Source organism: Chinchilla lanigera, unplaced genomic scaffold (assembly GCF_000276665.1).
Source record: "Chinchilla lanigera isolate Chin_1 unplaced genomic scaffold, ChiLan1.0 scaffold00081, whole genome shotgun sequence".
Taxonomy (NCBI): domain Eukaryota; kingdom Metazoa; phylum Chordata; class Mammalia; order Rodentia; family Chinchillidae; genus Chinchilla; species Chinchilla lanigera.
Window position 1 is genome coordinate 6,114,951 of NW_004955482.1, and position 24,823 is coordinate 6,139,773.

Here is a 24,823-nt window from a genome sequence, read left to right on the forward strand (position 1 = left end):
AATAAAATAATATCAGAAATCTTGGCCTGGGGCCTGGGGATTTAGCTCAGGGGCACAGCGCCTGCCTGGCAAGTGCAAGGTTATGAGTTTGATTCCCAGTACTGGAGAAAAACCAAAACCAAAAAAAAAATCTTGGCCAGACATTGTGGCACATGCCTGTAATCCCAGCACTTGGGAGGCTGAGGCAAGAGGATCGCCAGGAATTTGAGACCAGCCTGGGCTACAAAGTGAACTCAAGCCCAGCCTGAACTGCATAGCAAGACCCTCCTCAAAAAGACAGAAAAAAAAAAAGAAAGAAAGAAATCTTATGATTCACAGTAAGCTACAGAGCAACGGCAAGCAGAAACACCAAAACAACACCCAGGATTTGGAGGCAGATTTATATCAATGGGCACTGATCTGGGATCATTCCCAGAATATCAAAATCATTACTTTTTCTTTTTTGGCAGTACTCAGATCAAACCCAGAGGCACTCTACCACTAAGCTACATCCCCAGTTCTTTTTTATTTTTTAAAAACTTTGATAGAGCCCTGCAAGCTGCCTGGGCTGGCCTCAAACTTGTGATCCTCCTGCCTCAGCCTCCCAAACAGCAGGCGTCACAGGTGTGTCCATCACAAGCGGGTAAAAGCATTACCTATTTTTTTGAGGGAAGGAGGGAGGATTGAACACACAGCCCTCACACATGCTAGGCAAGCCCTCTACCACTGAGCTACATCCTCCACACCAAAAAAATTACCTTTTCAGAGGAGATCTTTGCAAGCAAATCTACTTGATACAAAGCAGCTCCATTTTCTTTTCTTGAATCAACACTTAGGTATCCACTTCCTGTATCATCGCTTGTTAGCAGCTCAATATCATTCCACATGTTGTAGGTAATTGTCTTTCTGACTCAGGAGGCACTGTTTTTCCTGTGACAAAGCGTAAAATTACAGACCAAATTGTCTTGCAAGGAAATCTGTTGGTTTTTTTTTTTTGGTCTTTTTCACATACTAAGGAAAATATATAGACTATAACACTGTGGCAAATGATCAGCTGTATTTTCTCTACACGAAATCTCAGTCACCAACATTATATTTTATGAGACAAAGTACTTTGAGGAAAATCTGAAATAAAAAATGTAGCAGCGATAGTGTCTATTAAAAAGGGTCTCACTATGCAGTTCAGGCTGAACTTGAGCTCATTTTGTAGCCCAGGCTGGTCTCAAACTCACAAGGATCCTCCTGCTTCAGCCTCCCGAGTGCTGGGATTATTGGTGTGTGCCACCACGCCTGGCAGAAATCAGATCTTTAATAAATGAAAAGGCTTACTTAGAGGGAAAAAAAGCCAAAAAACTAATAGCCTATGAAAACTTCTTTTGAGTTCATGTTATTTCTGTGGTCATCAGATATCCTGGGTCCAAAAAAAGCAGAAATAGATTATGATTACTAGAGAATATCAGATTGGTTTACACACAAACCAACAATTCCAGTATCACCAGTGTATCCCAGAACTTCTGTACTTTGTGTGCCCAACAGCTTGAAATCATTCAGTTTTCACCTGAAACAAACTTTTAATCAGTATAGCAGTAAAGAGCACAGGCCCTGAATGGAGACCGTCTAGGATACCTCAGGATGGAAGATTCCAGATACTTTTTTTGGAAAGTCTGTTAACATTTTCAGTTTGGTTTTGGTTTTGGGGTTTTGTTGTTGTTTTGTTTTTTGAGGCAGGGCCTCGTTATGTAGCTCAGGCTGGCTTTGAGCTCACTATCGAGCCTCCTCTGGTTTATGGCAGTCCTCCTGCCTCAGCCTCCCAAGTGCTGGGGTTATAGGCGTGTGCCACCATGACAAGCTTCTCAGTATTGTTATACAATTGTTTTTAAAGGTAAAGAAAAGAGAAAAAATATCTCAATTAGATTTCTAACTGGACTGAAAATTACAGTTAAAATCTAAGAAGATAGCCGGGCGTGGTGGCGCACGCCTGTAATCCCAGCACTCAGGAGGCTGAGGCAGGAGGATCGTTGCGAGTTCGAGACCAGCCTGGGCTACAAAGTGAGCTCAAGGTCAGCCTGAACTGCACAGCGAGACCCTGTCTCAAAAAGACAAAAAAAAAAAAAAAAAAATCTAAGAAGATAGCCAGGCGTGGTGGGACACACCTGTAATCCCAGCACTCAGGAGGCTGAGACAGGAGGATTCTTGCAAGTTCCAGACAAGCCTTGGACTATAAAGTGAGCTGAAGGCCAGCCTGAACTGCATAGGGAGACCCTGTCTCAAAAAAAAAAAAAAAACCTTGAGGGGTCATGCAACCAACCATCTCTTATATAATTCATATTATCTGTGATCTGAATGAGAACAGTACTAAAATAAAAAAAAAAAAACTATTAGATAAAGACTGCTAGGGAACGATAACCAAATAATCAGAATTTTCTTAGTAAGTGCTATCAAAAGCACGTTTTAAAATCTTTTTTTTATTTTTTTGGTCCTTTTTTTGGTACTGGGGATCGAACTCAGGACCTTGCGTTTGCCAGGCAGATGCTTATGCCACTGAGCTATACCCCCGGCCCTTTTTTGGTCTTTTTTGAGACAGGGTCTCACTATGCAGTTCAGGCTGACCTCGAATTCAGTGATCCTCCTGCCTCAGCCTCCCAGTGCTAGGATTACAGGCATGCACCACCACGCCTGGCATGGGTTAATTTTTAACTCCATACTCTTTCACAATAACTAATGAGCTGTCCTTGGACAAATAATCTTTGTTTTCTTTAATTCTAAAATTTATTAAAAAAAAGATATAATTGGGCTGACCTGAAAGGGTTCAGTTTTAAATGTTCAGAGAACAATGCTTAGTTTATGACAAACAGGTGCACTAATTTGTGGAAACAGGTAACATTTGAGCTGGGAATTTAAAGTCACCAGAGTTTTTTAAATACAGAAAAGTTGTTACTAAGAGTGTAAGGGGGGAAAAAGCCAGGTGTGGTGGTGCACACTTGTAATCCCAGCACTCAGGAGGCTGAGGCAGGACGATCACCCCAAGTTCCAGGCCAGCTTGGGCTACACAGCAAGATCCTATTTCAAAAAAAAAGTGAAACAAAAACCTAAGAATATAAGAATGTTAGGAAACAGGAATCATTGTAGCTGGTATTTGGGTAGGAATTGGGACAAGATTAGGGTAGGAGGAATAGGTTGGGGTCAATGCTTTTTTTGTACTGGGAACTGATCCCAGAGCCTTCACACCAAACCACAGCTCCAGCCCTTTTTATGTTCTTTTAGTGCCTATTATATGTCAGGCATGCTCTAGGAGCAGTTAATACAGTTGTGAAGGATATAATGTCTCTGCCATTAAGAAGTTTATATTCCTGTTAGAAGAGCAAGAAAAATAGTTAACATGTATTGCTGGTTCTTGTGTGCCCTGCAATTCGGGATGCCTTATTCAATGTGAACAATTTATTTTTTATTTTGTAAAAAAAAAAAAAGCATTGACCCCAACCTCCCTAAATGGCCTCACAACACAAAATAAATAAATACACGAATTATTATAAACAGAGCTCAGTGTTCTGAAAAAAACAATGTTTGGGTAAATGGATAAAGGGTGGTTTCAAGACCTGTTTGGGAAGGGAAAGGTGTCATTTGATCTAAGACCTGAATAACAGGAAAGCAATGATCCCAAGCTCACACGGGACAGCCATGCAGCAAAGGGAACTGAGTACAAAGGCGGAGAGGCGCACACAGCCAGAGAGGAACAGGGTGTGGGACGAGTAGGAGGAGCAAAGAGAATCCTCGACTACAAGAAAGGATTTTGTTGGGTGCAGTGGTGAATAGCTGTAATCCCATGTCTTCAGGCGGCTGAGTAAAGAGGATAGCGAAGTGGAGGCCAAACCGGGGATGCTGTGCATGCCTGTAATCCCAGCACTCCGCAGGCTGAGGCAGGAGGATCGCCCTGAGTTTGAAACAAGCCTGGGCTTCATAATGAGTCATTGTCTCAAAAAAAAAGAAAACAAAAAGAAGACAAAGAAAGAGAGAGAGAAAAAAAAGATTGTTAGTTGGAGGCCAGCTGGACAATTTTGAAAAAAAAAATTTGAGTGCTAGGATTACAGACGTACTATATTGTACCTTTGCAAATCTTTATGTCAAAAATATAAATAAAGGGCTGAGAGTGTAGCTCGGTGGCAGAGCACTTCCCTGGCATGCTCGAGGCCCTGGGTTCGATCCCAGCATCAGGAGAGGAAAAAGACGAAAATCTGCCCTTAGTATGGGGGGTGGTTTACTAAGCAGACGAGTGAGTTTCACAGACGTTTGGCGAACACCCTGCGGGACGGAGAACGGTTCAGGGAACACAGGCCAAGCGACATAAAGGACTGTCAACCAGCTTCCACACATAAACGCTCCGACACGGACACCGCTGCCGGCAAGAACCGACTCCAACCACTCTCCCGCCAACGCCTACACGGGAAAACACCCTAAATAGGCTCAAGTCGTACTGCCCCACTCCCAGCTCCCTAAAGCAGCGCAACTGCCCCTCCTCACCTGCAAGCGAAGAAACTAAAAAGGAACACACAAGTGTTTCGTCCCTCTTCCTGACTCACACGTCCGCCCCCAACCTCCTTTTGCTCCTTCTCAGGGTTTGAATTGGCGGGAGAATACCACGGCCATCGCCTACTACGGCGACCGGAGGAGGCCAAGATTGCTTTGAAATCGAAATAGGAAGTCGCCCCACCTTAATCTACTTTTCTTCCCAGCTAGCAACTGCACTCTAGGGTGTATCTTTTGGGTCCCGCCCTCTTCGCGCCCTACGCCCCGCCTTCGAAAGACTAACCAATCACGGCCTCGAACTACGTTGCTATAAAGACTCGTCACCACCCCTTTTTTTCCCAGCAAGCTGCGCGACGCGCCGGGCCTCATCCCTTTTGTGCCATCCGGGTCTCTCGCGCGAGCGATTTAGTCTGGAACGAAGGTTCGGGGCGGCTGGTACGGTTGAAAGCGTTGAGTGGAGGCGCCGCCTTAGCGGCCAGGACTCTGAAATATGGCGGTAGGTGCTGTGTGTTGAGTTTAAAGCCAGGAGTTTTCCTGCTGGTTTGAAAGCCTGGGTGAAGGGCTCCCAAGGCTGTTGTCCGCGCCTCTGTGTGGACAAAATGGCGCCGCGGCCTTTTTCAGCGCCCGCCATCATGGCTGCCCGCCGTAGGGAGGGGGAAGTAAGGCGGCGTCGATGGGGGTTGGGGAGCCGCAGGGAGTGCATTTTTTTCCAGAACTTTCTTCACTTCTTCTCCAGCCCTGTGTTTCTTTCGGTGCCCGCAACGGTGTCTCTTAGCTCACCGGGGTGGTTTTTTTAGGGCTTGAGAATTTGCCTTAGAGAAGACAGGGGACCAGGAGTCTTCTCGAAAAAGTATTATGTCAAAAAAGGCCAAGTCTGCAAAGGATAGTGTGTGAAAAGAGAGCCTCGGTTTTGTAGCTTTTTAAAATACCTCCATTCAGGGATGGAGTACTTAAATCCGGTTAGTGCTCGCGAAAACCTTCATTTATCCCTCAGTAGGGAGCTGCGACGGTCTCGCACTGGGCTTGGGCGTTAGAACCACCCGTTACGATGAATAGTCTGTTTCCTCCGTAGCCCGCGTTGCAATCAATTTGAAGTCTTTGAAAAGCATCATAGTTAAAAGTTGTATTTAAAATTTAAGGTCTCCTTCCTTGATTCAAGTAACAACAGTTCGTAAATTACCTGTTCTGGGCTAGAGCCCTGTGAATTACCGTTCTGAACAGTAACCATGGGCATAAGATGCCCATTTCTGATGGATCATAGTGTGTAATTACCTGTTTAAGTTGTCCTGCTAAAAATAGTCATTTTAATATCCCTTTTTACCGGCTTGAAACTTTCATCTCATTTCTGAAAATATGTAAGACTGTTAAACGTAAAGTTTATCACTCCTGATAATTGGGATATTGGAATTGATGAGTCTTCTGTCCCTCGTCCCCACCTCCACCGCATATCTAATTGGATTTGGCTTTTGAGTAATTTTTTGATAGGATTTCAGAGAGTTGATAGATTGCTTGGCATATGTGAAACTAAATTGCTTAGTGTTTGGGGCCTTTTAGTTGTAGTATACTTTGAGTATTAAAGGATAGCATTGATTTTCTTGGGTCCGGTATTTTAAAAAAACGAAGTCAGGGCAGGTGACAGCGCTCAGTGGCACCAAGTCCCTGCCTGGCAAGTGCAGCGTCCTGACATTGCTTCCCAGTACCAGAAATAAACAAATAAAATTTTAAAAATGAAGTCAACTAAACATTTGTTTCTGTAGTACCTCCTTCAGTGACATCTGGGAGCAGTGGCCTAGTGTTACATTTAATTCTTAACTTTTAATCTGGAAACATTTGTATACTCTGTTGGGAGTGTTACTAGGATTTGGGAGCTGTACATTGTACCAAACGAAGGTGGCTTTCGGATGAAGTCAGTTAATCGTTTGAGTGCAGTTTTTTGGTCACTATTATTTAGAGATTTCTACTAAGGTGAAATAAAGCTTAGAAATTTTCAAAGTGATTTTAATATTCAGTGTTTTTTAAATGTTCATTATGCTATTATAAAGTATTCTCAGGGAAATAAGGTTTGCATGGGCTGCGCCACCTATCAAATGTTTTTTGTGGATTGTTGTTTTTTAGTTTTGAGGGCGTTACAGTTTCTTAGCAGTAAATGTTTGCAGTACATAATGATTGCATTCATGATGGAGAGTTTTAGTGATTGGGTAGCTTTTGTTCTGTTGTGTGTTCTACAGTTGGAAATGGCTGTTTATAAGTCAGTCACAAGGTGGCTTCTCTATTGCCAGGCTTCTGTGTTGTTGAGCATGTGGTTAAACCACTCACTGGAAACTTTTACTGCCTGGGCCAAATGTGCTGTCATTTCCATGAAAATGTTTTAAATTCTAGTCTTCCTTCACTGAAAAAGCGAAGGAGATGTACCAGAAGTTTGTGATTTTATTTTACGAAGCATAAACTATAAACACTTACTGTAATATTCTAATCTGAAATAGGTCTTACATGGTTTCGCTGTACAGTGCAGGCCAAGGCTGGCCTTGAGCTCACTTTGCAGCCCAGGCTGGCCTTGAACTAGCAATGATTCTCCTGCCTCAGCCTCCTGAGTGTTGGGATTGCAGGCATGTGCCACCACGCCCGGCTCTGAAATTGGTTTTAAGGATCTGAGAAGAAAAAAAATGTCCAATGTTTATTGTGGCTCAGTATCCTTAATTTGTATGATAAGCATCATTTATTTATAGTAGACACAACAGAGATGAAGATGCAGTATCAGTTTAGGCCAGTTAGCTAGTGTTGCTGGATCTCGTTGGTAAAATGAAAGGGTTGAACTCTTTAGAGGGATGAAAAACCTTTTAACAGACCTTTTTTTTTTTTTTTTTTTTTTTTGAGATAGGGTGTCCCTACTCAATTCAGGCTGGCTTTCCCAGGCTGCCCTCAAACTCAACAAGATCCTCTAGCCTCAGCCTCTCAAATTCTGGGATTATAGATTATAGATGTGCTCAACCATACCCAACATCACAGAAATAGTTTTAATGGGCACCTAGTAACTGGAAATCATTTAACTTTTTAATCTTACTGGGTTTGTTTGTTTTTTGAGACAGGGTCTCACTATGTAGCCCTACTGACCTGGAACTACTGGCTATGAGCCTCCTACCTCAGCCTCCCCAGCTGTGCTGGGTATTACAGCTGTACACCATCATGGTCAGCTCTGGCTTAATTTTTTTAATCTTATGTTGTAAGGGCTGAAGACATTGTTTAGTGGGAAAGTGCTTGCCCAGCATATGCATGATGGCCTGATTCAATCCCAGCACTGCAGAAAAATACAGTTTATATTCTGGTAACTTTCTAAGATGTTTTAAAGCAGAATCAACCTAATTTGCTGTAGTCCATGAATGAAGAGAGGCAGACCATACTACAGTCTTTTAACAGTGTGGGGTTTTTTGGTTTAGTTTGGGGTTTTTGTTTTTTGTTTTTTTCTTTTTTTCTTTTTGAGGTGAGGCTTATTATGTAGTTTAGGCTAGCCTGGAACTCACTAGATATAGCCCAGGCTGGGCTCCCACTTTTCCTGCCTCAGCCTCCCCAGTGCTGGGATTACACCCATGTGCTATCATGCACTGCAACAGCTTGTTTTAAGTGCCTTTTTAGTAATAGCATAGGCCAACAGAAGTGCTAACATAAGTCAGCCCAGTGAGTTTGCAAATCTAAAAGGAATTGTATTTTTTCTACATGGCCAAGTATTGGAAATACTTGGGAGACAATCATTTTGCCTTTGTCATTTAAAAATTTATACAGATAATTATTAGTGGCACAGGTATACAGCTCACTGGTAGATTGGTTACCTAGATGCAGAAGGCTCTAAGTTCAATCCACAGCACAGCAGAACGATACTTTGGAACTTAGATGCGGGTTTTTCATAAAGCTCAAATGTCATTGTCTTTACTCATCCGTCCATTTAAGAAATTGCAAACATTTTATCTTTCTTGAAACAGGGTCTTACTGTGTGGTACAGGCTGACCTTCAACTCATTGTATAGCCCATGTTGGCCTGGAGCTCTTGATCTTTCCGCCCCAGCCTCCCAAGTACTGGAATTACGGGCATGCACTGTCACACCTGGTAGAAATTGGAAACATTTTAAATGTAATTAAGAATTTTTAATAATTTTCTTTAAACTTTTAGGCTAGTGATACAGAACGAGATGGACTAGCCCCAGAAAAGACATCGCCAGATAGAGAAAAGAAAAAAGAGCAGTCAGATATCTCTGTTTCTCCTAAAACCTCAAAACATCATTATTCAAGATCACGATCAAGGTCAAGAGAAAGAAAACGGAAGTCAGGTAAGACATAAATTTAGTTTGCTGCTAAAAACTGGCTTGGTTGGTTTTTGGCCAGATTTCTAAACTATATGTTTAAATTTGGATGGCAGAAACTGTTAACTCTAAGATGTTCAAAATTTTGCCAATTGTATCATTGGCAAAATGGTGTTTTCCAGCTGTTAGGTTTCCAGGCTATATGAATGTTATCTGAGGGGTGACGTTATTTAGCATCATTCAAATAAGTTACAAGAACATTTCTAACTTTGTTCTTTTTAATTTAATGTTGTTTGGGGATTTGTTTGTTTCTGCAGCGCTAAGGATATGTGTACAAGGCAAGCTCTGTATCACTGTTAGAGTAGTTCTCAAAAGAAAGGTTTAGTGTCTGTAAATCGCCCATATTTGTTTAATTTTTCATTAGAGTAAAGACATTAGACAAGAAATAAAATAGTACTGATTAAACTGAGTTTGAAAGTTGTAAAACCTGGACCGCAGTCATTTATCATTTTTGCCTACAGATAATCCCCCTGCAAATTTTTATTTATTTATTTATTTATTTATTTATTTATTGTGTTGGGCATTGACCCCAGGACTTTGAACTGGACTGCACCCACATTCCTTCTTTATTTTGAGACAGGCTTTTGCTAAATTGCTCAGGTTGGCCTTGAATTTGCAATTCTTCTGCCTCAGCCTGCTGAGTGCTGAGATTACAGGCATGTACTATACGTCTAATCCCTTCACTCTGATTTTTTGAAACAAGGTCTTGCTATGTGTTCCTGTCTAGCTCGGGACTCGGGATAATCATCTTGTCCCAGCCTCCTGAGTGCTAGGATTATAGGCATGGACCACCAACCTCACCAAAATGATATTTTCACAAATATTTATCATAACCTTTTTGGTCTTTTGCTAGAGGGTCTGGCTGTAGTTCAGACTAACCTTGAACTCAGAGCAGTCCTCCTGCTTCATCATCCCCAGTGCTGGGATGATAGACATGTGCCACCATTCCTTGCCTTCATAACCTATTTTTAATGGGAAATCTTTAAACTAAGAACATTCTTTTGACTATATGTATATTACATACCACATACACCCCAAACTGTTTTTCTTTTTGCATTTATTTCAGTTTTTGCTTTCTAAATTGTTTACCTGTAAGACCATTTCTTAGAATACTAAGAATCTGTCGCAAAAGACTGTGCTTTTCGTATGTTCTGGTTTGTTCAGATTGATTTGTTTCGTATACATACAGTATGAAGGTGGTAGGATAATTCTACTCCTGCCATAGAAACGTAGTGAGGCTGGAGTTATAGTTCAGTAGTATGTACATGTTCCTAAGTTTCATCCCCAACACTACCAGAAAAAAGAAGCATGCTCATTGGATGAACAGTAAGTTGACTATAATTAGCCAAAGAGACTAGAAATTATGAAATTGTGCGTCAGAGAAATGACACACGATTAGAATTCGTGTTTAAGATATTTCTGTATCTTTGTTTATGGTGATTTTTTTTTTTCTCTGTTCACAGATAATGAAGGAAGAAAGCACAGGAGTCGGAGCAGAAGCAAAGAGGTAATTAACACTTTGTGTGAATAGGTACTTTAAAATACTTGTGAGGTATCTGGTAGAAATGTTTGTGTGAATCTATATTGTCACGGTAAGTACCAAAACTTGAAATTTAAAAGGTTAATTGGGTTATAAAATAAGCATGATTTGGAGTCGTCAGTTTTCAAGAAGATAATCTATTTGAGTACCTTCAAAAACTATTAATTTTATTACATTGTGAAACTATTCACAATAAAAATTTCATATGAAGAATATAATTGGTTTTTTTAGGCCTGTCACACAGAGCTTCCATTAATATCTGAGGTCCCGAGTCTCCTTACACCTGACAACTGCTCAGGATTTTTAAATAGCAGCCATCTGTAAGTAGCAGTACCCTAGATATCTGTGCGCTACTTTTTTTTCCTGAAAGATAACAAGAGTTCTCTTTTCTTTAGTAAAATTAGGTTGGTTTTTCCTAATAGTGATTTATTTTGAAATAAAAGTGTGAGGGACAGCTGAAAAGGTGGCGGAGACACCAAAACCCGAGGGAGGAGAAAGAAGCAACAGTAATGCACAGGAGTTAAGTTGCTCGCCCACCTGAGAAGATGAGGGATAAGCCGTCAGGAAGAGCAGAGGTAGCCAGAAAGGGAGGAGAGGAGTCTTACGGGGGCTGGGCAAGGGACTCCTAAGACAAACGTGGCAGGGACTTCACCTCTTTCACTAATGGAAGCTCTGTTAAGTTTTTAATTTAGGAGAGTTTTTGTGAAAATGACTATTTTGTTTAGCTCACATGATAACATTTCTATAATAAATCATACTCAGCGTGCTAATGCGCGAAGAGACTGAACTGAAGACGCTGCAGACTCAGATAGCAAAATAATAAGCCTACTTCATGATAAGGTAACTATTAGTCATTCAAACTCCTATTTCCCTTAAATATATCTTAAATCAGTTAAGGGTTTTAATGTTTTTTTTTATTAATATTATGTTTGGAAAAGTGGCTTGAAATAAACTCTAAAACCTTTGAAAGTTTGACCATTTAAAGCTTTTTCCAGTTTGCCATTACATGGCAAAATCAAGGACATTTTCTTTTCTAAGGTCATATTAATAGAGAACTGGCAATGAAACTAAAATTTTAACTGGTGCCTCCAGGTCTCTTTATTTTCTACAAAATAAACCACGATCATTTTCAGATGTATCATCATGCATGTTTAAAGTGATTGGCTAAGTTTTGTTTTTAAGTAAAGTTTATCTTGGAAGGAAAGCAAGATGCTTTGATGTATTTTGGGAAACATAAATGTCATATTATGCTGGAGAAGTGGTGGCCTAGGTGTCAGAAAAATGTGGGATCTAAGTTCAGTTGAACTCCTGTGTGGCTTTAGATGTTGGACATAAAGGGGATTAAGTGAGAGGATGTAAGTTTCCAGATTGAAACTTCAGTGGTAGTTTGGGATTTTAAGCTATAAGTGCAAGATGTATTTGACAAATTATAATGTGGAATGATTTAGCACTTCCTACTTTGGTATTTTAATGGTAGAATAGAGATATAATCAATCATACAGTTAATTTTAGCCGAATCTTTATATATTATAAAAGCCTTGGTTTTAATCTTTCAGAGTATAGAACAAATACATATTGTATGATGGTATAGTGATTAAATGTGTTGCTCTAGTTTGATTTCTTAAAAATTAAAAACAGTTTTATACCCTAAGCGCAGGAAATAGAAGTCTTAAGCCTGTTGGGAATAAATATTGCAAGATGAGGAGTGATAGCTTTATGATTTAAACACGGGGGCAAGTTCAAGGCCTGTCCTTCAGACAAGGTGTGGCGGGCAGTCTAGCTGTAAAAGAGACACTGCAACTCTGCAATCTGAAGTTACAGAAAATGACTTGCAAGAGCTAATAAAGTATACTTAGCTACTTAGTTTGAAATGCTCTTTTGCTGCATTTCTTTGTGTTCTTATTTCCATTGTTTACTTTTTATATTTAAAATTATGTATTCCGGATTTAGAAAGTGATGTATATACATGGTCTTTACATAAAATTGACAAAGGGGGTTCTTTGGTATAATGGTTTTTTCAATATTTCACTCTGAAAATCATTTTTATTGTGATACTGAAAATATTTTGGGGAAACTCCATCTGGGTGTTTATAAAGAATAAAATCAGTAAAATATCTGCAGCATTTGGGTGGTCTGAAACTAGTTTTTTTTTTATTTGCCACACACTCCTAAGGTTACTAATGTTGCATCACAACATTTTTGTCTACTGATACCCATACTAACTCTCTTTGTTGCACTATTTTCCTGAAAGAACCAACTTCTTCTTAAAACAGGCAAGAAGACATGAATCCAAAGATAAATCCTCTAAGAAACACAAGTCTGAGGAACATAATGACAAGGAACATTCTTCTGATAAAGGAAGAGAACGACTAAATTCTTCTGAAAATGGGGAGGACAGACACAAACGCAAAGAAAGAAAGTCATCACGAGGCAGAAGTCATTCAAGGTCTAGGTCCCGTGACAGGTAAGGAGCTTTGATACTGTGATTTTGTGCCATCTGATAGCTTTGCATTACATAAACCTTCACATTAGCCAAGCATTGCACACATAAAAGAATCTTAATTAGGAGATTGAAATTTCTTACTAACTTGACATATTCTTTTGCCAACTAATTGCTAAAGCCTTTTGGGCTTTGCTTTCTGTTAAATCCAAAAATGGTTTCAAAGACTAGAGGATGGGATAGCGCTGGGGATTTAGCTCAGTGACACAAATGCCTGCCTGGCAAACGCAATGTCCTGAGTTTGATTCCTGGTATCAGAAAAAAAAATATTTCTAGAGAATGGGATACTTGACACCTTTAGTTAAGGCTAAATTTTCTTTAACCTCTTAATTTATCTCCCACAGCTAAAAGGATTTATGAATATATCATGTGTTTGGAGAATTCTGTGGGCATGTATGTGTGCTATAAGACTCAGTTATCTTTAAACTCTGAATAACTTGTTAAGGCAAACAAGTTTAAAGTTAAGAAAACTTTCCATACCTGCTTAACAGCAATAAAGGCCTATCTTCACAGGTGTACACACACAGGTAGGTTGAAATACTGATGTGGTGTGGTGGCACACACCTATAATCCCGGTACTCAGGGAGGCTGAGGCAGGAGGATTGTTGTGAGTTCGAGACCAGCCTGAGCTACAAAGTGATTTCGAGGCCAGCCTGAACTGTATAGCACAACCCTGTCTCCAAAAGACAAAAAAAACCCAAAGAAATACTGATGTCAAGAATTGCTGTTATTTACTCACCAAGTCATATTGGCACTGTCACTGGGTATGTGTGGGATTCTATTGGACTAGCTGTAACAGGCACCAAATGCAAAGTTAGCACAGTACTTCACTCTTTCCTAGATAGCATTCCATGTTGCTACACAATCCCCACTAAAGCACCATGCAGTAGACTCAAGAAAAGTATCTGTAACAGTGAGGCAGAGGGAACCAGAGATACAGCTCAGCAGCAGAAGTGCCTCCCTGGCAAGCACAGGGTCCTAAGTTCGATTTCAAGTACAAAAAAAAAAAAAAAAAAAACAGACTGAGGAAGGGGCAGGGAGAATGAAGCAGAGGCATTACAGGCAGGCACTGTGCTGCTGAGCTGTATCCCCAGCCCCAGCAGAGGCATTACAGGTTGAGTCCTACGTGGTCTCAAACATGCTCCTCCTGCCTCAGCCTCCCAAAGTACTGGCATTACAGGCATAAGCCACCACATTACTCACTATCCAGCTTCTGGTTAGACAAACCTGCTTTAGGTATTAAAATTTGGATCCTTTTTGTTGTTTGAGACAGAGTCTTGTAGTTCCAGCTGACCTTAAATTTAATATGCCACCCAGACTGGCCTCCAAGTCACTTCTGCCTCAGTCTCCCGGTGCTGGATCACAGGTGTGCACCTCCACACTGACTTAAATAGGACCATAAATCGGGATGGGGTGCATTGAACATTGTAACATCACCTTTCCTTGAGCTACTAAGAATTATCAAATTAGGAGGTTGTACTTACAGGTTATGACTCCTTTTGAAAATCTTGATTACTCTTACAAACAACAGAGAGTAGGTTATTGCCTATCCTGACTATATAACTAAGGCATGTTTTTTAAAATTGTAGAGGTAAAGCTATGTAAGTAACCATGTTTCTGCACTTGAATTTCAGGCGGCATCGTAGTAGAAGCCGGGAGCGGAAGAAGTCTCGATCCAGGAGTAGAGATAGGAAGAAATCACGATCCAGAAGCAGAGACAGAAAACGACGGATCAGATCTCGTTCCCGCTCAAGATCAAGACACAGGCATAGGACTAGAAGCAGGAGCAGAACAAGAAGCAGGAGTCGGTAGGTCCTTGTTAACCGGAATAAAAGCTAACGGATTTGTCATGGAATCTATTTGTCTTCTTTAGCCTATGAATATGAAGGTTGCAATTCACAGTCTTATTTACAGATTGAGAGGTCATTTTCATCATAACCTCACCATTAAAAAGCCTAGAGTCTGGGAGTATAGCTCTACAGCAGTGAAGGCAAACTAACGGCAAACATGGTGTTTTTCTTTTTTAAGACAAAAATTGTTAATGTATGAGCTGGGTTGTTTTTTTTTTCCAACTAAACCCTTAGTGTTCAGGTTTAATTACAATGCTGACAATAGATGAGTTTTGGCTTGCAGTTTGGGCATTTGTCCTAAAAGGTTTGCCTGCTCTATAGAGTCTGTGGGTATAGTGAGAGATAAAACAAAGTGTTTAGCATGCCTAGTAACGGTAAAAAAAAAACTAAACAGCTGCCTTCATATTCTGGTGTGATCAGTGAATCTGTGTTGTGAGTATGAATAATCCTATAATTTTTGCTGGGTGTAGTAGCACACACATATAATCCCAGCAGTTGAGGAGGCTGAACTGTGCTAGTCTCAAAATTATACAAAAGCACTCTGAGCCAGGCATGGTGCTATGCACCTGTGATCCCAGCACTGGGGAGTCTGAGGCTGGAGGATCAGCACAAAAGTTCAAGACCAGCACTCTGGAAGTTGAGGCATGAGAATTGTTAGTTTGAGGCCAGTCTTGGCTAAAAGGAAAATAAGAGGGGTACTGGGGATATATGATTCCTGGGCTCAGTGCCCCAAAGCTTCCCCGACTGGCGGTGGGAGGGTGTATTTTGAATGCTGAATTCATGATCCTGGTGTGGTGGTGTGTTCCTGTAATGTCAGTATCCTGGGAGACTTAGGCAGGAAGATCACAAGTTCAGAGCCAGTCTAAGCAACTGAGAGCCTGTCTTGAGAAACAAAATTTGTTTTTGTGACGCAGGATCTCACTATATACTCCAGGCAGGCTTCAGATTCATGGTGATCGTCCTGCCTCAACCTTTCTTAAGTTCTGGGTTTATAAGTGGGTACCATCACACTCCAGCTTGTCTGGGTTGGAAGGGAGATGTTAAATGCCTTGCTGTCAGGAAGCACAATTTACAGCGCAGGAGGAAAGTTAATTGATGTCAGTATGTAAAAAAAGGTGTATTGGAATATTGATAAGAATATACTGGGCCAACACCTGCCTGGCAAGCTAGGTCGTAAGTTCAATTCCTGGTACCAAAAAAACCACATACCTACACTTGGGTTTTTGGTTTAGCACTTGTTCGAACTTTGAAATGAGCATATGTTTTACTTGGTTAGTTTATTCTGTAGTATGCTAATTTGTCATGCATTTCTGAGATTGATTGGATAGTAGATGAGGTGGTTTTTAATTTTGGGGGCAGTTCATTTAACTATATCATTCCAGGTTTTACTATTACCTGTTACTCTGATCAGTGACTTACCTTTCATTTTGGTAGTTGTTTCATTTTAGTGATGAATGACTTATGTTTTCCAATATATATAATAATTACTACAAATTTATTTACTAAATTTAGCCTATCACTGTCCGTTGTGTAACATACTGACTTGCAAAATAAAAAAAAGGGTAAGACTTGTCTTTGCAACATTGGTTTACTATTCCAAAGATAGAAGTAACCGTGTCTAGTGTGCCCGCCCACACACACACACACACACACACACACACACGGAACTTGTAATACCTATGGAAATAAACGGTTTTGATTATTGTAATATGAAAATGTAACTACACTTTCTTCAAAGTATTTGGGCACAGTGAGACATATATAATACAATTTCTTACAGAGATAGAAAAAAGAGAATTGAAAAACCAAGAAGATTTAGCAGAAGTTTGAGCCGGACTCCTAGTCCACCTCCCTTCAGAGGCAGAAATACAGCGATGGATGCACAAGAAGCTTTAGCGAGGAGGTGTGTGCAATTTTTTTTTAGTTCATTTTTTTCCTTTTCAACTTATGTGAACCAAATGAGTTTTTAAGTCAGAGGATAATTCAGATAAATATATCCATAAACTGCATTTCTGTGATGTGGAACTATGTAAGTGATTTTAAAATTCTTATTTTAGACATGCACTTATTTATAAACCAGGAAGATTGAGATGTGCAGAACAGTTCCTGGGTTTTCCTTCATGATTAACTGCTTATTTTCTGTGAAGAAATTTAGATTCCTAAGCGGTTTTTGTTGTTTAGGGGTTTTTTGAGTCATAAATCTGATCAAGAACTAATTTTTCCTCTTGAGATGGCTTTTTCTTTATCTTAAGACAAATACCTGAAACAGTACTGTCAGTAAGTAGTGTTTTGGGTTTTTTTTTTAAGGTAGCAAATAATAAATAGACTATAGTGCCAGTTTGTTTATCTTCCAATGCAACACGAGGAAACATAGTATTTCTTAAATTTTATACTGTTTCAAAGGTGAGTGGTGGTGGAACCACAAACAGCAAGGCTATGACTGAAATCTCCAAAATGCTTCAAAGAACAGCCTCGGGAAGCAAGAAGTACAAGCTTAAACACTCAATTGCAGGTTCCCACATACACTTAAAATTATACTCTTTGGATTTGGGGGTTTTTTCCTCTTTTTTTTTTCTTTATGAAATTGAGTTTGTATCTTTTTTCCATTATAAAAATACAGTTGTCACAATGTAACCTGATGTGCTGCTGCCCTGTGAACCCAGCCTGGCAGAAACTCCAGCTGAACAGCAGCAGCAAAGGTGTAAGCTCACCCCTTCTTCATTCCATTCACCTGTGTGAATGGTCTTAATTCCAGACCAGCAGTGGCCATGTTAATGTGACCAGGAGTAGTCATGTTTTCTTTGTGAAACTAAAACCCACCAAATATGCAAATGATGTACTGCAAAATCTGAACTAATTAATCATGAATAGTCCATTAACTCTGACAAGTATTTTCTAAGACTTAAAAACTTACACTATAACTGTTTCTATTTTTGAATTTTATTAAAGTGAAGCTGTTACTATCTAAAACTTTTTGCCTGAGACTAGTGATCTTTGAGGTATGTAAGTTTTATATGAAATCTAATTTCAGATTACGAGATCCTTGGCTACCTCAAAATTTGAAAGGGAGGTCTTTTGTTAAGAAGTTACAATATGCAGACCATTTGCTTTCAGTTTTTGTGTTTTGTTGTTTGTGTTTTTGTTTTTTTTTTGTTTTTTTTTTTTTTTGAAAATAATTTTCTGATCTATGACCTACTTTCATGGTTTGTCCTAATAAAATTTTTATTCTTAAGATAAAATCAAGTCTATACTGTTTTTCTTGCCAGTGCAGAGTTAAAAATGAGTAAGATTATGGATTGTTAAATATCTTCTGTATAGATTTCAGCAATTCTTCATGCAAATACCAACTTACTATATTTTATTAGCCATGTGCCCCTAAACAAAAACAGCCTTGCCAGACGTGGCATACACCTGTAATCCCAGCACTCGGGAGGCTGAAGCAAGAGGATCACCAAGAGTTTGAGGTCAGCCTGGGCTACACAGGGAGACCCTGTCTCAATCAAAACAACCTTTTCCCCAATCCTTGCCTATTTACCACATTAAAGAAGGAAGTATGATCTATATATATGTTCCCATCATCTGGGAGGCTGAAGCAGGAGGATTACAATGTGGCCATTTAGTGAAACTCTGCTTCACAATTTAAAATTAAAGAAGGCTTAGGCTGTAGCTTAGTGATAAGTCTGGGTTAGGTCTCCTCATAAGAAGGCGGGGGGGAATATGTGACATGCTATGATTTGTTAATCAAGATATCTTTATGAAAAAAGCTTTCTCTTTCAGGAATGGATTATGAAGATGTTGCTTATTTGTTATTTAGGAAATAGACCTGACAAACAGATTTAGTATACGTATTCATATTTTTTTTACCAGTCCCTTTTCTAATGATAAATTCTTGAGCTAATAAAGATAATTTCCAAATAAATAATCTCCCTCCGTCCCATTTTATTAGAGTATAAAGAATGGCAGATTTTGCCAGGCAAGGTGGTACACATCTGTGATCCCAGCACTCAGGAGGCTGAGGCAGGAACATCACTATGAGTTTGAGACCAGCCTGGGCTACATAATGAGTCAAGGCCAGTCAGAAATACGTACTGAGACTCTGTCTCAAAGAGAAAAAGAGTGGCAGAATTTGCTTGCCATTTTGTTTATGGCTTTTTAAAGTTCGTATTAACTTGGAGATAATAATAAAATCCATCTAAGTATAAAATTCATTTTGTAGCCAGGTATGGTGGCACATGTCTGTAATCCTAGCACTTGGGAGGCTGAGGCAGGAGGATCACTCTGAGTTTGAGGCCAGCCAGAACTGCATAAACCCTGTCTTAAAGAGACCAAAAACAGTTTTATTTTCTAATGTATTGATAGGCATTCTCATCCTCTTGTAATTCTTCCCCAAGGAGTGCTTTAGGTAACTTTTATAAACAAATTGTTCAACACATTCTAAATATATATACAACTGTCAATATATTTTTTTTTTAATTTTGTATACTCACCAGTGATACTGAAAATGTTTTAAATTTTGACCACTTTTTTGTAGGAACTACATTTTAAATACAATATTGTGGGGAGCAGGCTGTTGCTCTGTGATAAGACATTTGACTAACATGTACAAGGCCATAGATTCAGTTCATGTAGATTCACGCAGTCTTACAGCACAGTCCTGGAGCCCTGCTGGTGCCCGGAGGGTTGGTTCAGGACCACTTGGGCCACAGACCAAAAGCCATCCTGCTAGAAGTAATAAATGAATAAAAATAAAAGCATTATTGAAATACTTCTCTGATAATTTTAAGAATAGAAATCTTAAACATTAAGTTAAAATTCAAATGTAAGGTTTATGTATATGTGTAACAATACTGGTTTTATATCTGGCATTGTTTCATATTTATATAAATTGTGTTTGACAGGTTGGAAAGGGCAAAGAAATTACAAGAGCAGCGAGAAAAGGAAATGGTTGAAAAACAAAAACAACAAGAAATGGCTGCAGGTAATTGTTACTATGGCTGTATGGCATGTTCTTTAGAAATTGTTAAAAAGTCATCTAATTCAACCACCCATCGAGTAGACCATAAACATTTTTAGTGTTTTCCCACCTTAAAAATTTTGTATGCACTTTTTTGTTTTTATCTTTTGGTGCTGGGGATCAAAGCAAAGGCCTCCTGCATATTAGCCGAGTTTCTGCCACTGAGATCTATCCCAGCCCTGTTATGGTCATTGTTTTTTATTTGGTCCACATCAGTAGTGAGTGGTGACTTGTTACTTAAACTCACTGTGTAGCCCAGGCTTGCCTTGAACTTCTTTGATCCCTTTCTCGGCTCTGGGAGTATAGATGTGCACCATTATGCCTGGCTATTTTTATAAAAGTTGTTTCAAGGCTGAATTCTAGACTGACAAAAATGGGTGATTAGAAGGATTTCTAGGATTTGGCCCTAGGATCTGCTACGTGTACATAATATCTACCTCGTATGTCTGGGTGCTTATTTTTATTTCAAATGGGCTATCTGTAAAGACAGTTCATAAAATGTAAAGACTCTTAAGAGTGCAGTTTTAATTATAATTACAGTGGCTGAGGATGTAGCTCACAGGTAGCGTGCTTGTCTGTCACATCCAAGGCCCTGGGTTCAGTTCCCAGCACTGCAAAAATAAACATAAATAACTTACTCTGTGTTTAGCCCACAGTAAGTCTGGCAGGCAAAAAAAAAAAAATGTTTTAATACAGCTTCATTATAGCTACAGGTAGTGTAGTTAATTAATGTCTGTTGAAATCAGACCTATTTGTAGAATGTTTTTCTTCCACAAAGACTTAAATGAGGTTTTACTACATACGAGGGATCTTACAAATTACATTGTCTTATATTTGCTGAATATAACTCTTTCTGCAGATTGGGAGGTTATTTTATATAATGTATTAATGTAAAATTAAAAGTGTCTATCTTTTAAAAACCCGTACTTATATCCTCTGAAGCGGCTGCAGCCACTGGAGGTTCTGTTCTCAATGTTGCCGCCCTGTTGGCATCAGGAACACAAGTGACTCCTCAGATAGCTATGGCGGCTCAGATGGCAGCCCTTCAAGCCAAAGCACTGGCAGAGACCGGAATAGCTGTGCCAAGCTACTACAATCCAGCAGCTGTGAACCCAATGAAGTTTGCTGAACAAGAGAAAAAAAGGAAAATGCTTTGGCAAGGCAAGAAAGAAGGGGTGAGTTATTTTGTTCTTTACAGTTTACCCCTATTTAGCAGTTGCATTAAAAAAAAATTTATTAACTTTTCTCTTGAGAACTTGTTTGGAACTTTTTATTTTCCATATTTGTTTAATTGAAAACACGTATAGGTCAAACTTTTTACGAAAACTAGTATTACTATATATAAATTTATAAAGCAAGACCATGTTGCAAAAGAAAAATAAATTTATGAAGGAAAAAATTCCTTGGCTTAAGGTATCTCTTTAAAGATATAAAGTAAGGGGCTGGGGATTTAGCTCAGCGGCAAAAGCGCCTGCCTGGCAAGCACAAGGTCATGAGTTCGGTTCCCGGTACTAGAGAAAAAACAAAAAAAAAAAAAGATATAAAGTAAGCCAAGTGTGGGGGCGCCCACCTGTAATCCCAGCACTTGGGAGGCTGAGGCAAGAGGATTGTTGCTAGTTCAAGTTCGAGACCAGGTTGTGCTACACAGTGAGCTCAAGGCCAGCCTGAACTACATAGCGAGACCCTGTTTCAAAAAGACAAAAAAAAAAAAAGTAATTGTTTGTATTTCTTTATTCCATAATGTATATCTTAGAACATGCATAAATGATTCTTTTACTTACGGAGAGAGTTAACATACTGATAATAACTACTGTGTTTTGTACATTTTAAAATTCAGTGTTTCTTAACAGGACAAATCCCAGTCTGCTGAAATATGGGAAAAACTGAATTTTGGAAATAAGGACCAAAATGTCAAATTTAGGAAGTTAATGGGTATTAAGGTAAGTTACAATTTATGTAAAGATTTATATTATATGTATGGTGTTTTGTTGTTGTTTTGTTGGGTGTTTGTGTGTGTGTTTTAGTCTTTTTGAGGCAGGGTCTCACTATATAGTTCAGGCTGGCCTTGAGCTCACCTTGTAGCTCAGGCTGGTCTTGAACTCGAAATAATCCTCCTGCCTCAGCCTCGAGTGCTGGGATTATAGGCATATGCCACCATGCCCACCTGAGGTTGAACCTCCTTGGGTCAAGGGACCTGGGCCCGTGGTAAGCAGCGACACGGTGAAAAGAAGACACCAGAGACCAGGCTGATGGCGCAGATCTGTTTTTATTGAGGAAGTATCAGGTGTTTTATAGAGCAGGCTAGAGGCGGGCTAGGGGCATGGTTTGGAGGTGGTACTATTGACGGGGGGGGGGGGGGGAGTAAGAGGTCAGAGCGGGACAGCTTGGGCGGGGCAACTCACTCGGTTTGCCGAGGACATGACGAGTCTGAGTTTGCTCAGGCTCGCTCTTCCGCCATGGCCGTCAACCAGACCTCTGGACCCCTTTTTCCCACACCCAGCTATATTATATAGTTGTATAAACATATATTTATATTTTTGTATTGGGTCTTTTGCTTGGGGTGACAGGGTCTCACTAAGTTGCCTAGGTGGGACTTGAACTTGGTCTCCTTTGCCTCAGCCTTGCAAATGCTGGAATTACAAGCATGGACCACCAGGCCTGGGTAAATTGTTCAGTTGAAAGTAACACACTTGTTATTACTGAGCTTTTATGTTTCCTTTAGTCAATAAAAAGTTTTTTGAGGGGTGTTTGAATCAGGATCTCACTATGCAGTCCCGGGTGGCCTTGAACTCACTTGTAGTCTAGGCTGGCCTCAAACTCTGGCAATCCTCCTGCCTCCGCTTCTCGAATGCTGGGATTACAGGCGTGGTCCGTCGCGCCTAGTTAAATTCAGCTTACTTCAGTTTAACTTACACTGCTTTTGTAGGACTGTGGAATGGGACCTTCTTACAAAGTTTCAGGGAAGCTCTTTTAAGTTGCAGAAAGTTGATTTTATTGAACTATAAATGTAGAAAGAATATTTAAAAAAAAAAAAATCTATGAAGGCTGGGGATGTTTGTTGCTTGTTTGAGAGGCCCTGGGTTGAACTCCTCCTACTGCAAACACAAAGAAAGAAAAATAACCTGAAAAGATCCACAAGTGCTCTGACTTTTGGTTATTACCAAGGGTGAGATGCTATTCCTTGAATAAATCAAGGTGTATTTGCATTTATTATTAGCCACTGCTTATTCCTCAGTACTATAGAACTCTTTTTTTTTTTTTCTTATATCTGCTTTCTGCTTAGATCTGACCTTTTCTTTAGTAAACTTTCCCACCACTTTTTCAAAAATAATAACCAACCCTGAAACACCCTTAACCCCTAATTACCATTTTAATTCTGTGTCCTTTAAACTAACATGTACTGCATTTTATGTGTGTTCTTTGCCTCCTCCACACATGTGAACTTCAAGTGCATTTTTGTTACATTCTACTGCACTCCATACCTACAGAGAATATCGTCTTGCAGTCTGTCCTGTAGCTGGTTGATGAGTGGAAGCTAAGTCAGATACTTTTACATGGAAAGTTGCTTTGTTATCTGAATGCATTTTAATCTTACATTTGATGTTTAGAGTGAAGATGAAGCTGGATGTAGCTCAGTTGATGAAGAAAGTTACAAGACATTGAAGCAACAAGAAGAAGTGTTCCGAAATCTAGATGCTCAGTATGAAATGGCAAGATCGCAGACCCACACGCAAAGAGGAATGGGTTTGGGTTTCACATCTTCAATGCGAGGAATGGATGCAGTGTGAAAAAGATCACACGTTTAAAGCTTGGGACTTTATAGACTCCTTGTTCAGATGTCAGGTCCTTGTTCACCAAACAGCTAGCATTCTAGCTTGCATGGGTGTTGCATTGACTTTAATTTATTGAAAAATACAATTTTTTTGTAAATATCAGATCAGTGATACTGGTGTTAGTGTTGTAATCAGGTTAAACCCACTTCCATTAAACTTGACAGGACTATAGAAGGACAATATTTTTTAGTTAATGAATTCTACTTTTCAAATATATTAAAGCTGCAGGTGGGATAAAATCTCATACATAAATCTTTTCGTGTCTGCTGTCTTGTGTACTTTTGTACTTAACCTTGTACAGTTATTTTCATCTCTTGAAACATGAAAGAAATGTTATGTAGATGTTCTTTAGAAGATCTGACCATTTGGTACATAATCCAGCACAAATAAGCTGGGTGGTGATGATAATAAAAATGGTTTTCTCAAAACTGTTGTTAATTTAAGTTACCTAGTATTCTTCTTTGAATTTGTTTTATAATTTTTGTAGCATTTTGCAGTAGCTGTTAGAAAACACTGATTAGAAAAGTGACACCCCCCATAATCAGTTAACTACCCTGTAGGTAAAACCATGAAGAGTGGAAGTATTAAAGGAAGGTGGGAGGAGTGAGCATTAAAGAATACTGGCTCCCTACTGTCGTAAAGGATGGAATTGGTATGTAGTATTTATTAAACATTTCTTGTGATGTAGGAAATAGATTAACGCATTAAAGGGATGTAAGCACTTTTAATAAAGTGCCTTATAACAAGTCTTTGTATACCCTTTGCTCATTATCCCTTTGGTCTTCAGCATAAAAGCAAATATTAGAAAACAGTTTTGTCACTAATTAAATCAGTATGAGGGAAGAGCTACGAAACAATTTTGTGTGTGTGTGTGTGTGTGTGGTCTTTTTGAGACAAGGTCTCACTGTTTTTCAGGCTTGCCTTGAGTTTACTTTGGCACCCAGGGTGGTCTCAGACTTGCAGTGATCCTCCTGCCTCAGCCTCCCAGTGCTGGGATTACAGGCCTATGCCACCATGCCCGCCTTGCTGTATTTTCATTACAGTAGTTTTAACTTTGCTTTGGAGAACATCACAGTGTAGTAATAATTAGCACAATATGAAAGCAAAAATTGAAGTAGAGGTAAAACTTAAGTCTTTGATTTTGGGGGCACTAGGAATTGATCCCAATGTTTTCTGCATGTTAACACTGCCACAGGGGCTGGGGATTTAGCTCAGCGGCAAAAGCGCCTGCC

General features: G+C 39.6%; 2 protein-coding genes across 6 annotated transcripts in view; one reads left to right on the top strand and one right to left on the bottom strand.

Annotated features, from left to right (window-relative positions):
• Kntc1 (kinetochore associated 1) overlaps window positions 1–4,864 on the bottom strand; it is a 78,851-nt gene extending 73,987 nt beyond the window's left edge. For 2 of the 3 annotated variants that reach the window (XM_013503705.1, XM_005403078.2), the window contains exons 1-2: window positions 4,498–4,755; window positions 738–909 (exon numbers count right to left, since the gene is read on the bottom strand). In XM_013503705.1, coding sequence (XP_013359159.1) covers window positions 738–866 — 129 coding nt within the window. In that variant the 5' untranslated portion in view covers window positions 867–909; window positions 4,498–4,755. Of the gene's footprint in view, window positions 1–737; window positions 910–4,497; window positions 4,756–4,786 lie in introns of those variants that run through there. The other variant, XM_005403079.1, reaches the window with a different exon arrangement.
• Rsrc2 (arginine/serine-rich coiled-coil 2) lies at window positions 4,860–24,034 on the top strand. Of its 3 annotated transcripts, none has more exons than XM_005403076.2 (10): window positions 4,860–4,999; window positions 8,665–8,821; window positions 10,318–10,361; window positions 12,668–12,858; window positions 14,529–14,702; window positions 16,525–16,647; window positions 19,643–19,722; window positions 20,701–20,933; window positions 21,609–21,698; window positions 23,367–24,034. In XM_005403076.2, the coding sequence occupies exons 1-10, from the start codon at window positions 4,994–4,996 to the stop codon at window positions 23,544–23,546; spliced, it is 1,278 nt and encodes a 425-aa protein (XP_005403133.1). In that variant the 5' UTR covers window positions 4,860–4,993; the 3' UTR covers window positions 23,547–24,034. The 3 variants fall into 3 exon arrangements, with proteins under 3 accessions (XP_005403133.1, XP_013359160.1, XP_005403134.1); XM_005403077.1 differs by lacking the exon at window positions 4,860–4,999 and adding an exon at window positions 11,157–11,234 and having other exon boundaries at window positions 8,773–8,821; window positions 12,646–12,858; XM_013503706.1 differs by lacking the exon at window positions 4,860–4,999 and having other exon boundaries at window positions 8,740–8,821; window positions 12,646–12,858.
• Window positions 24,035–24,823: the final 789 nt, after the last annotated feature.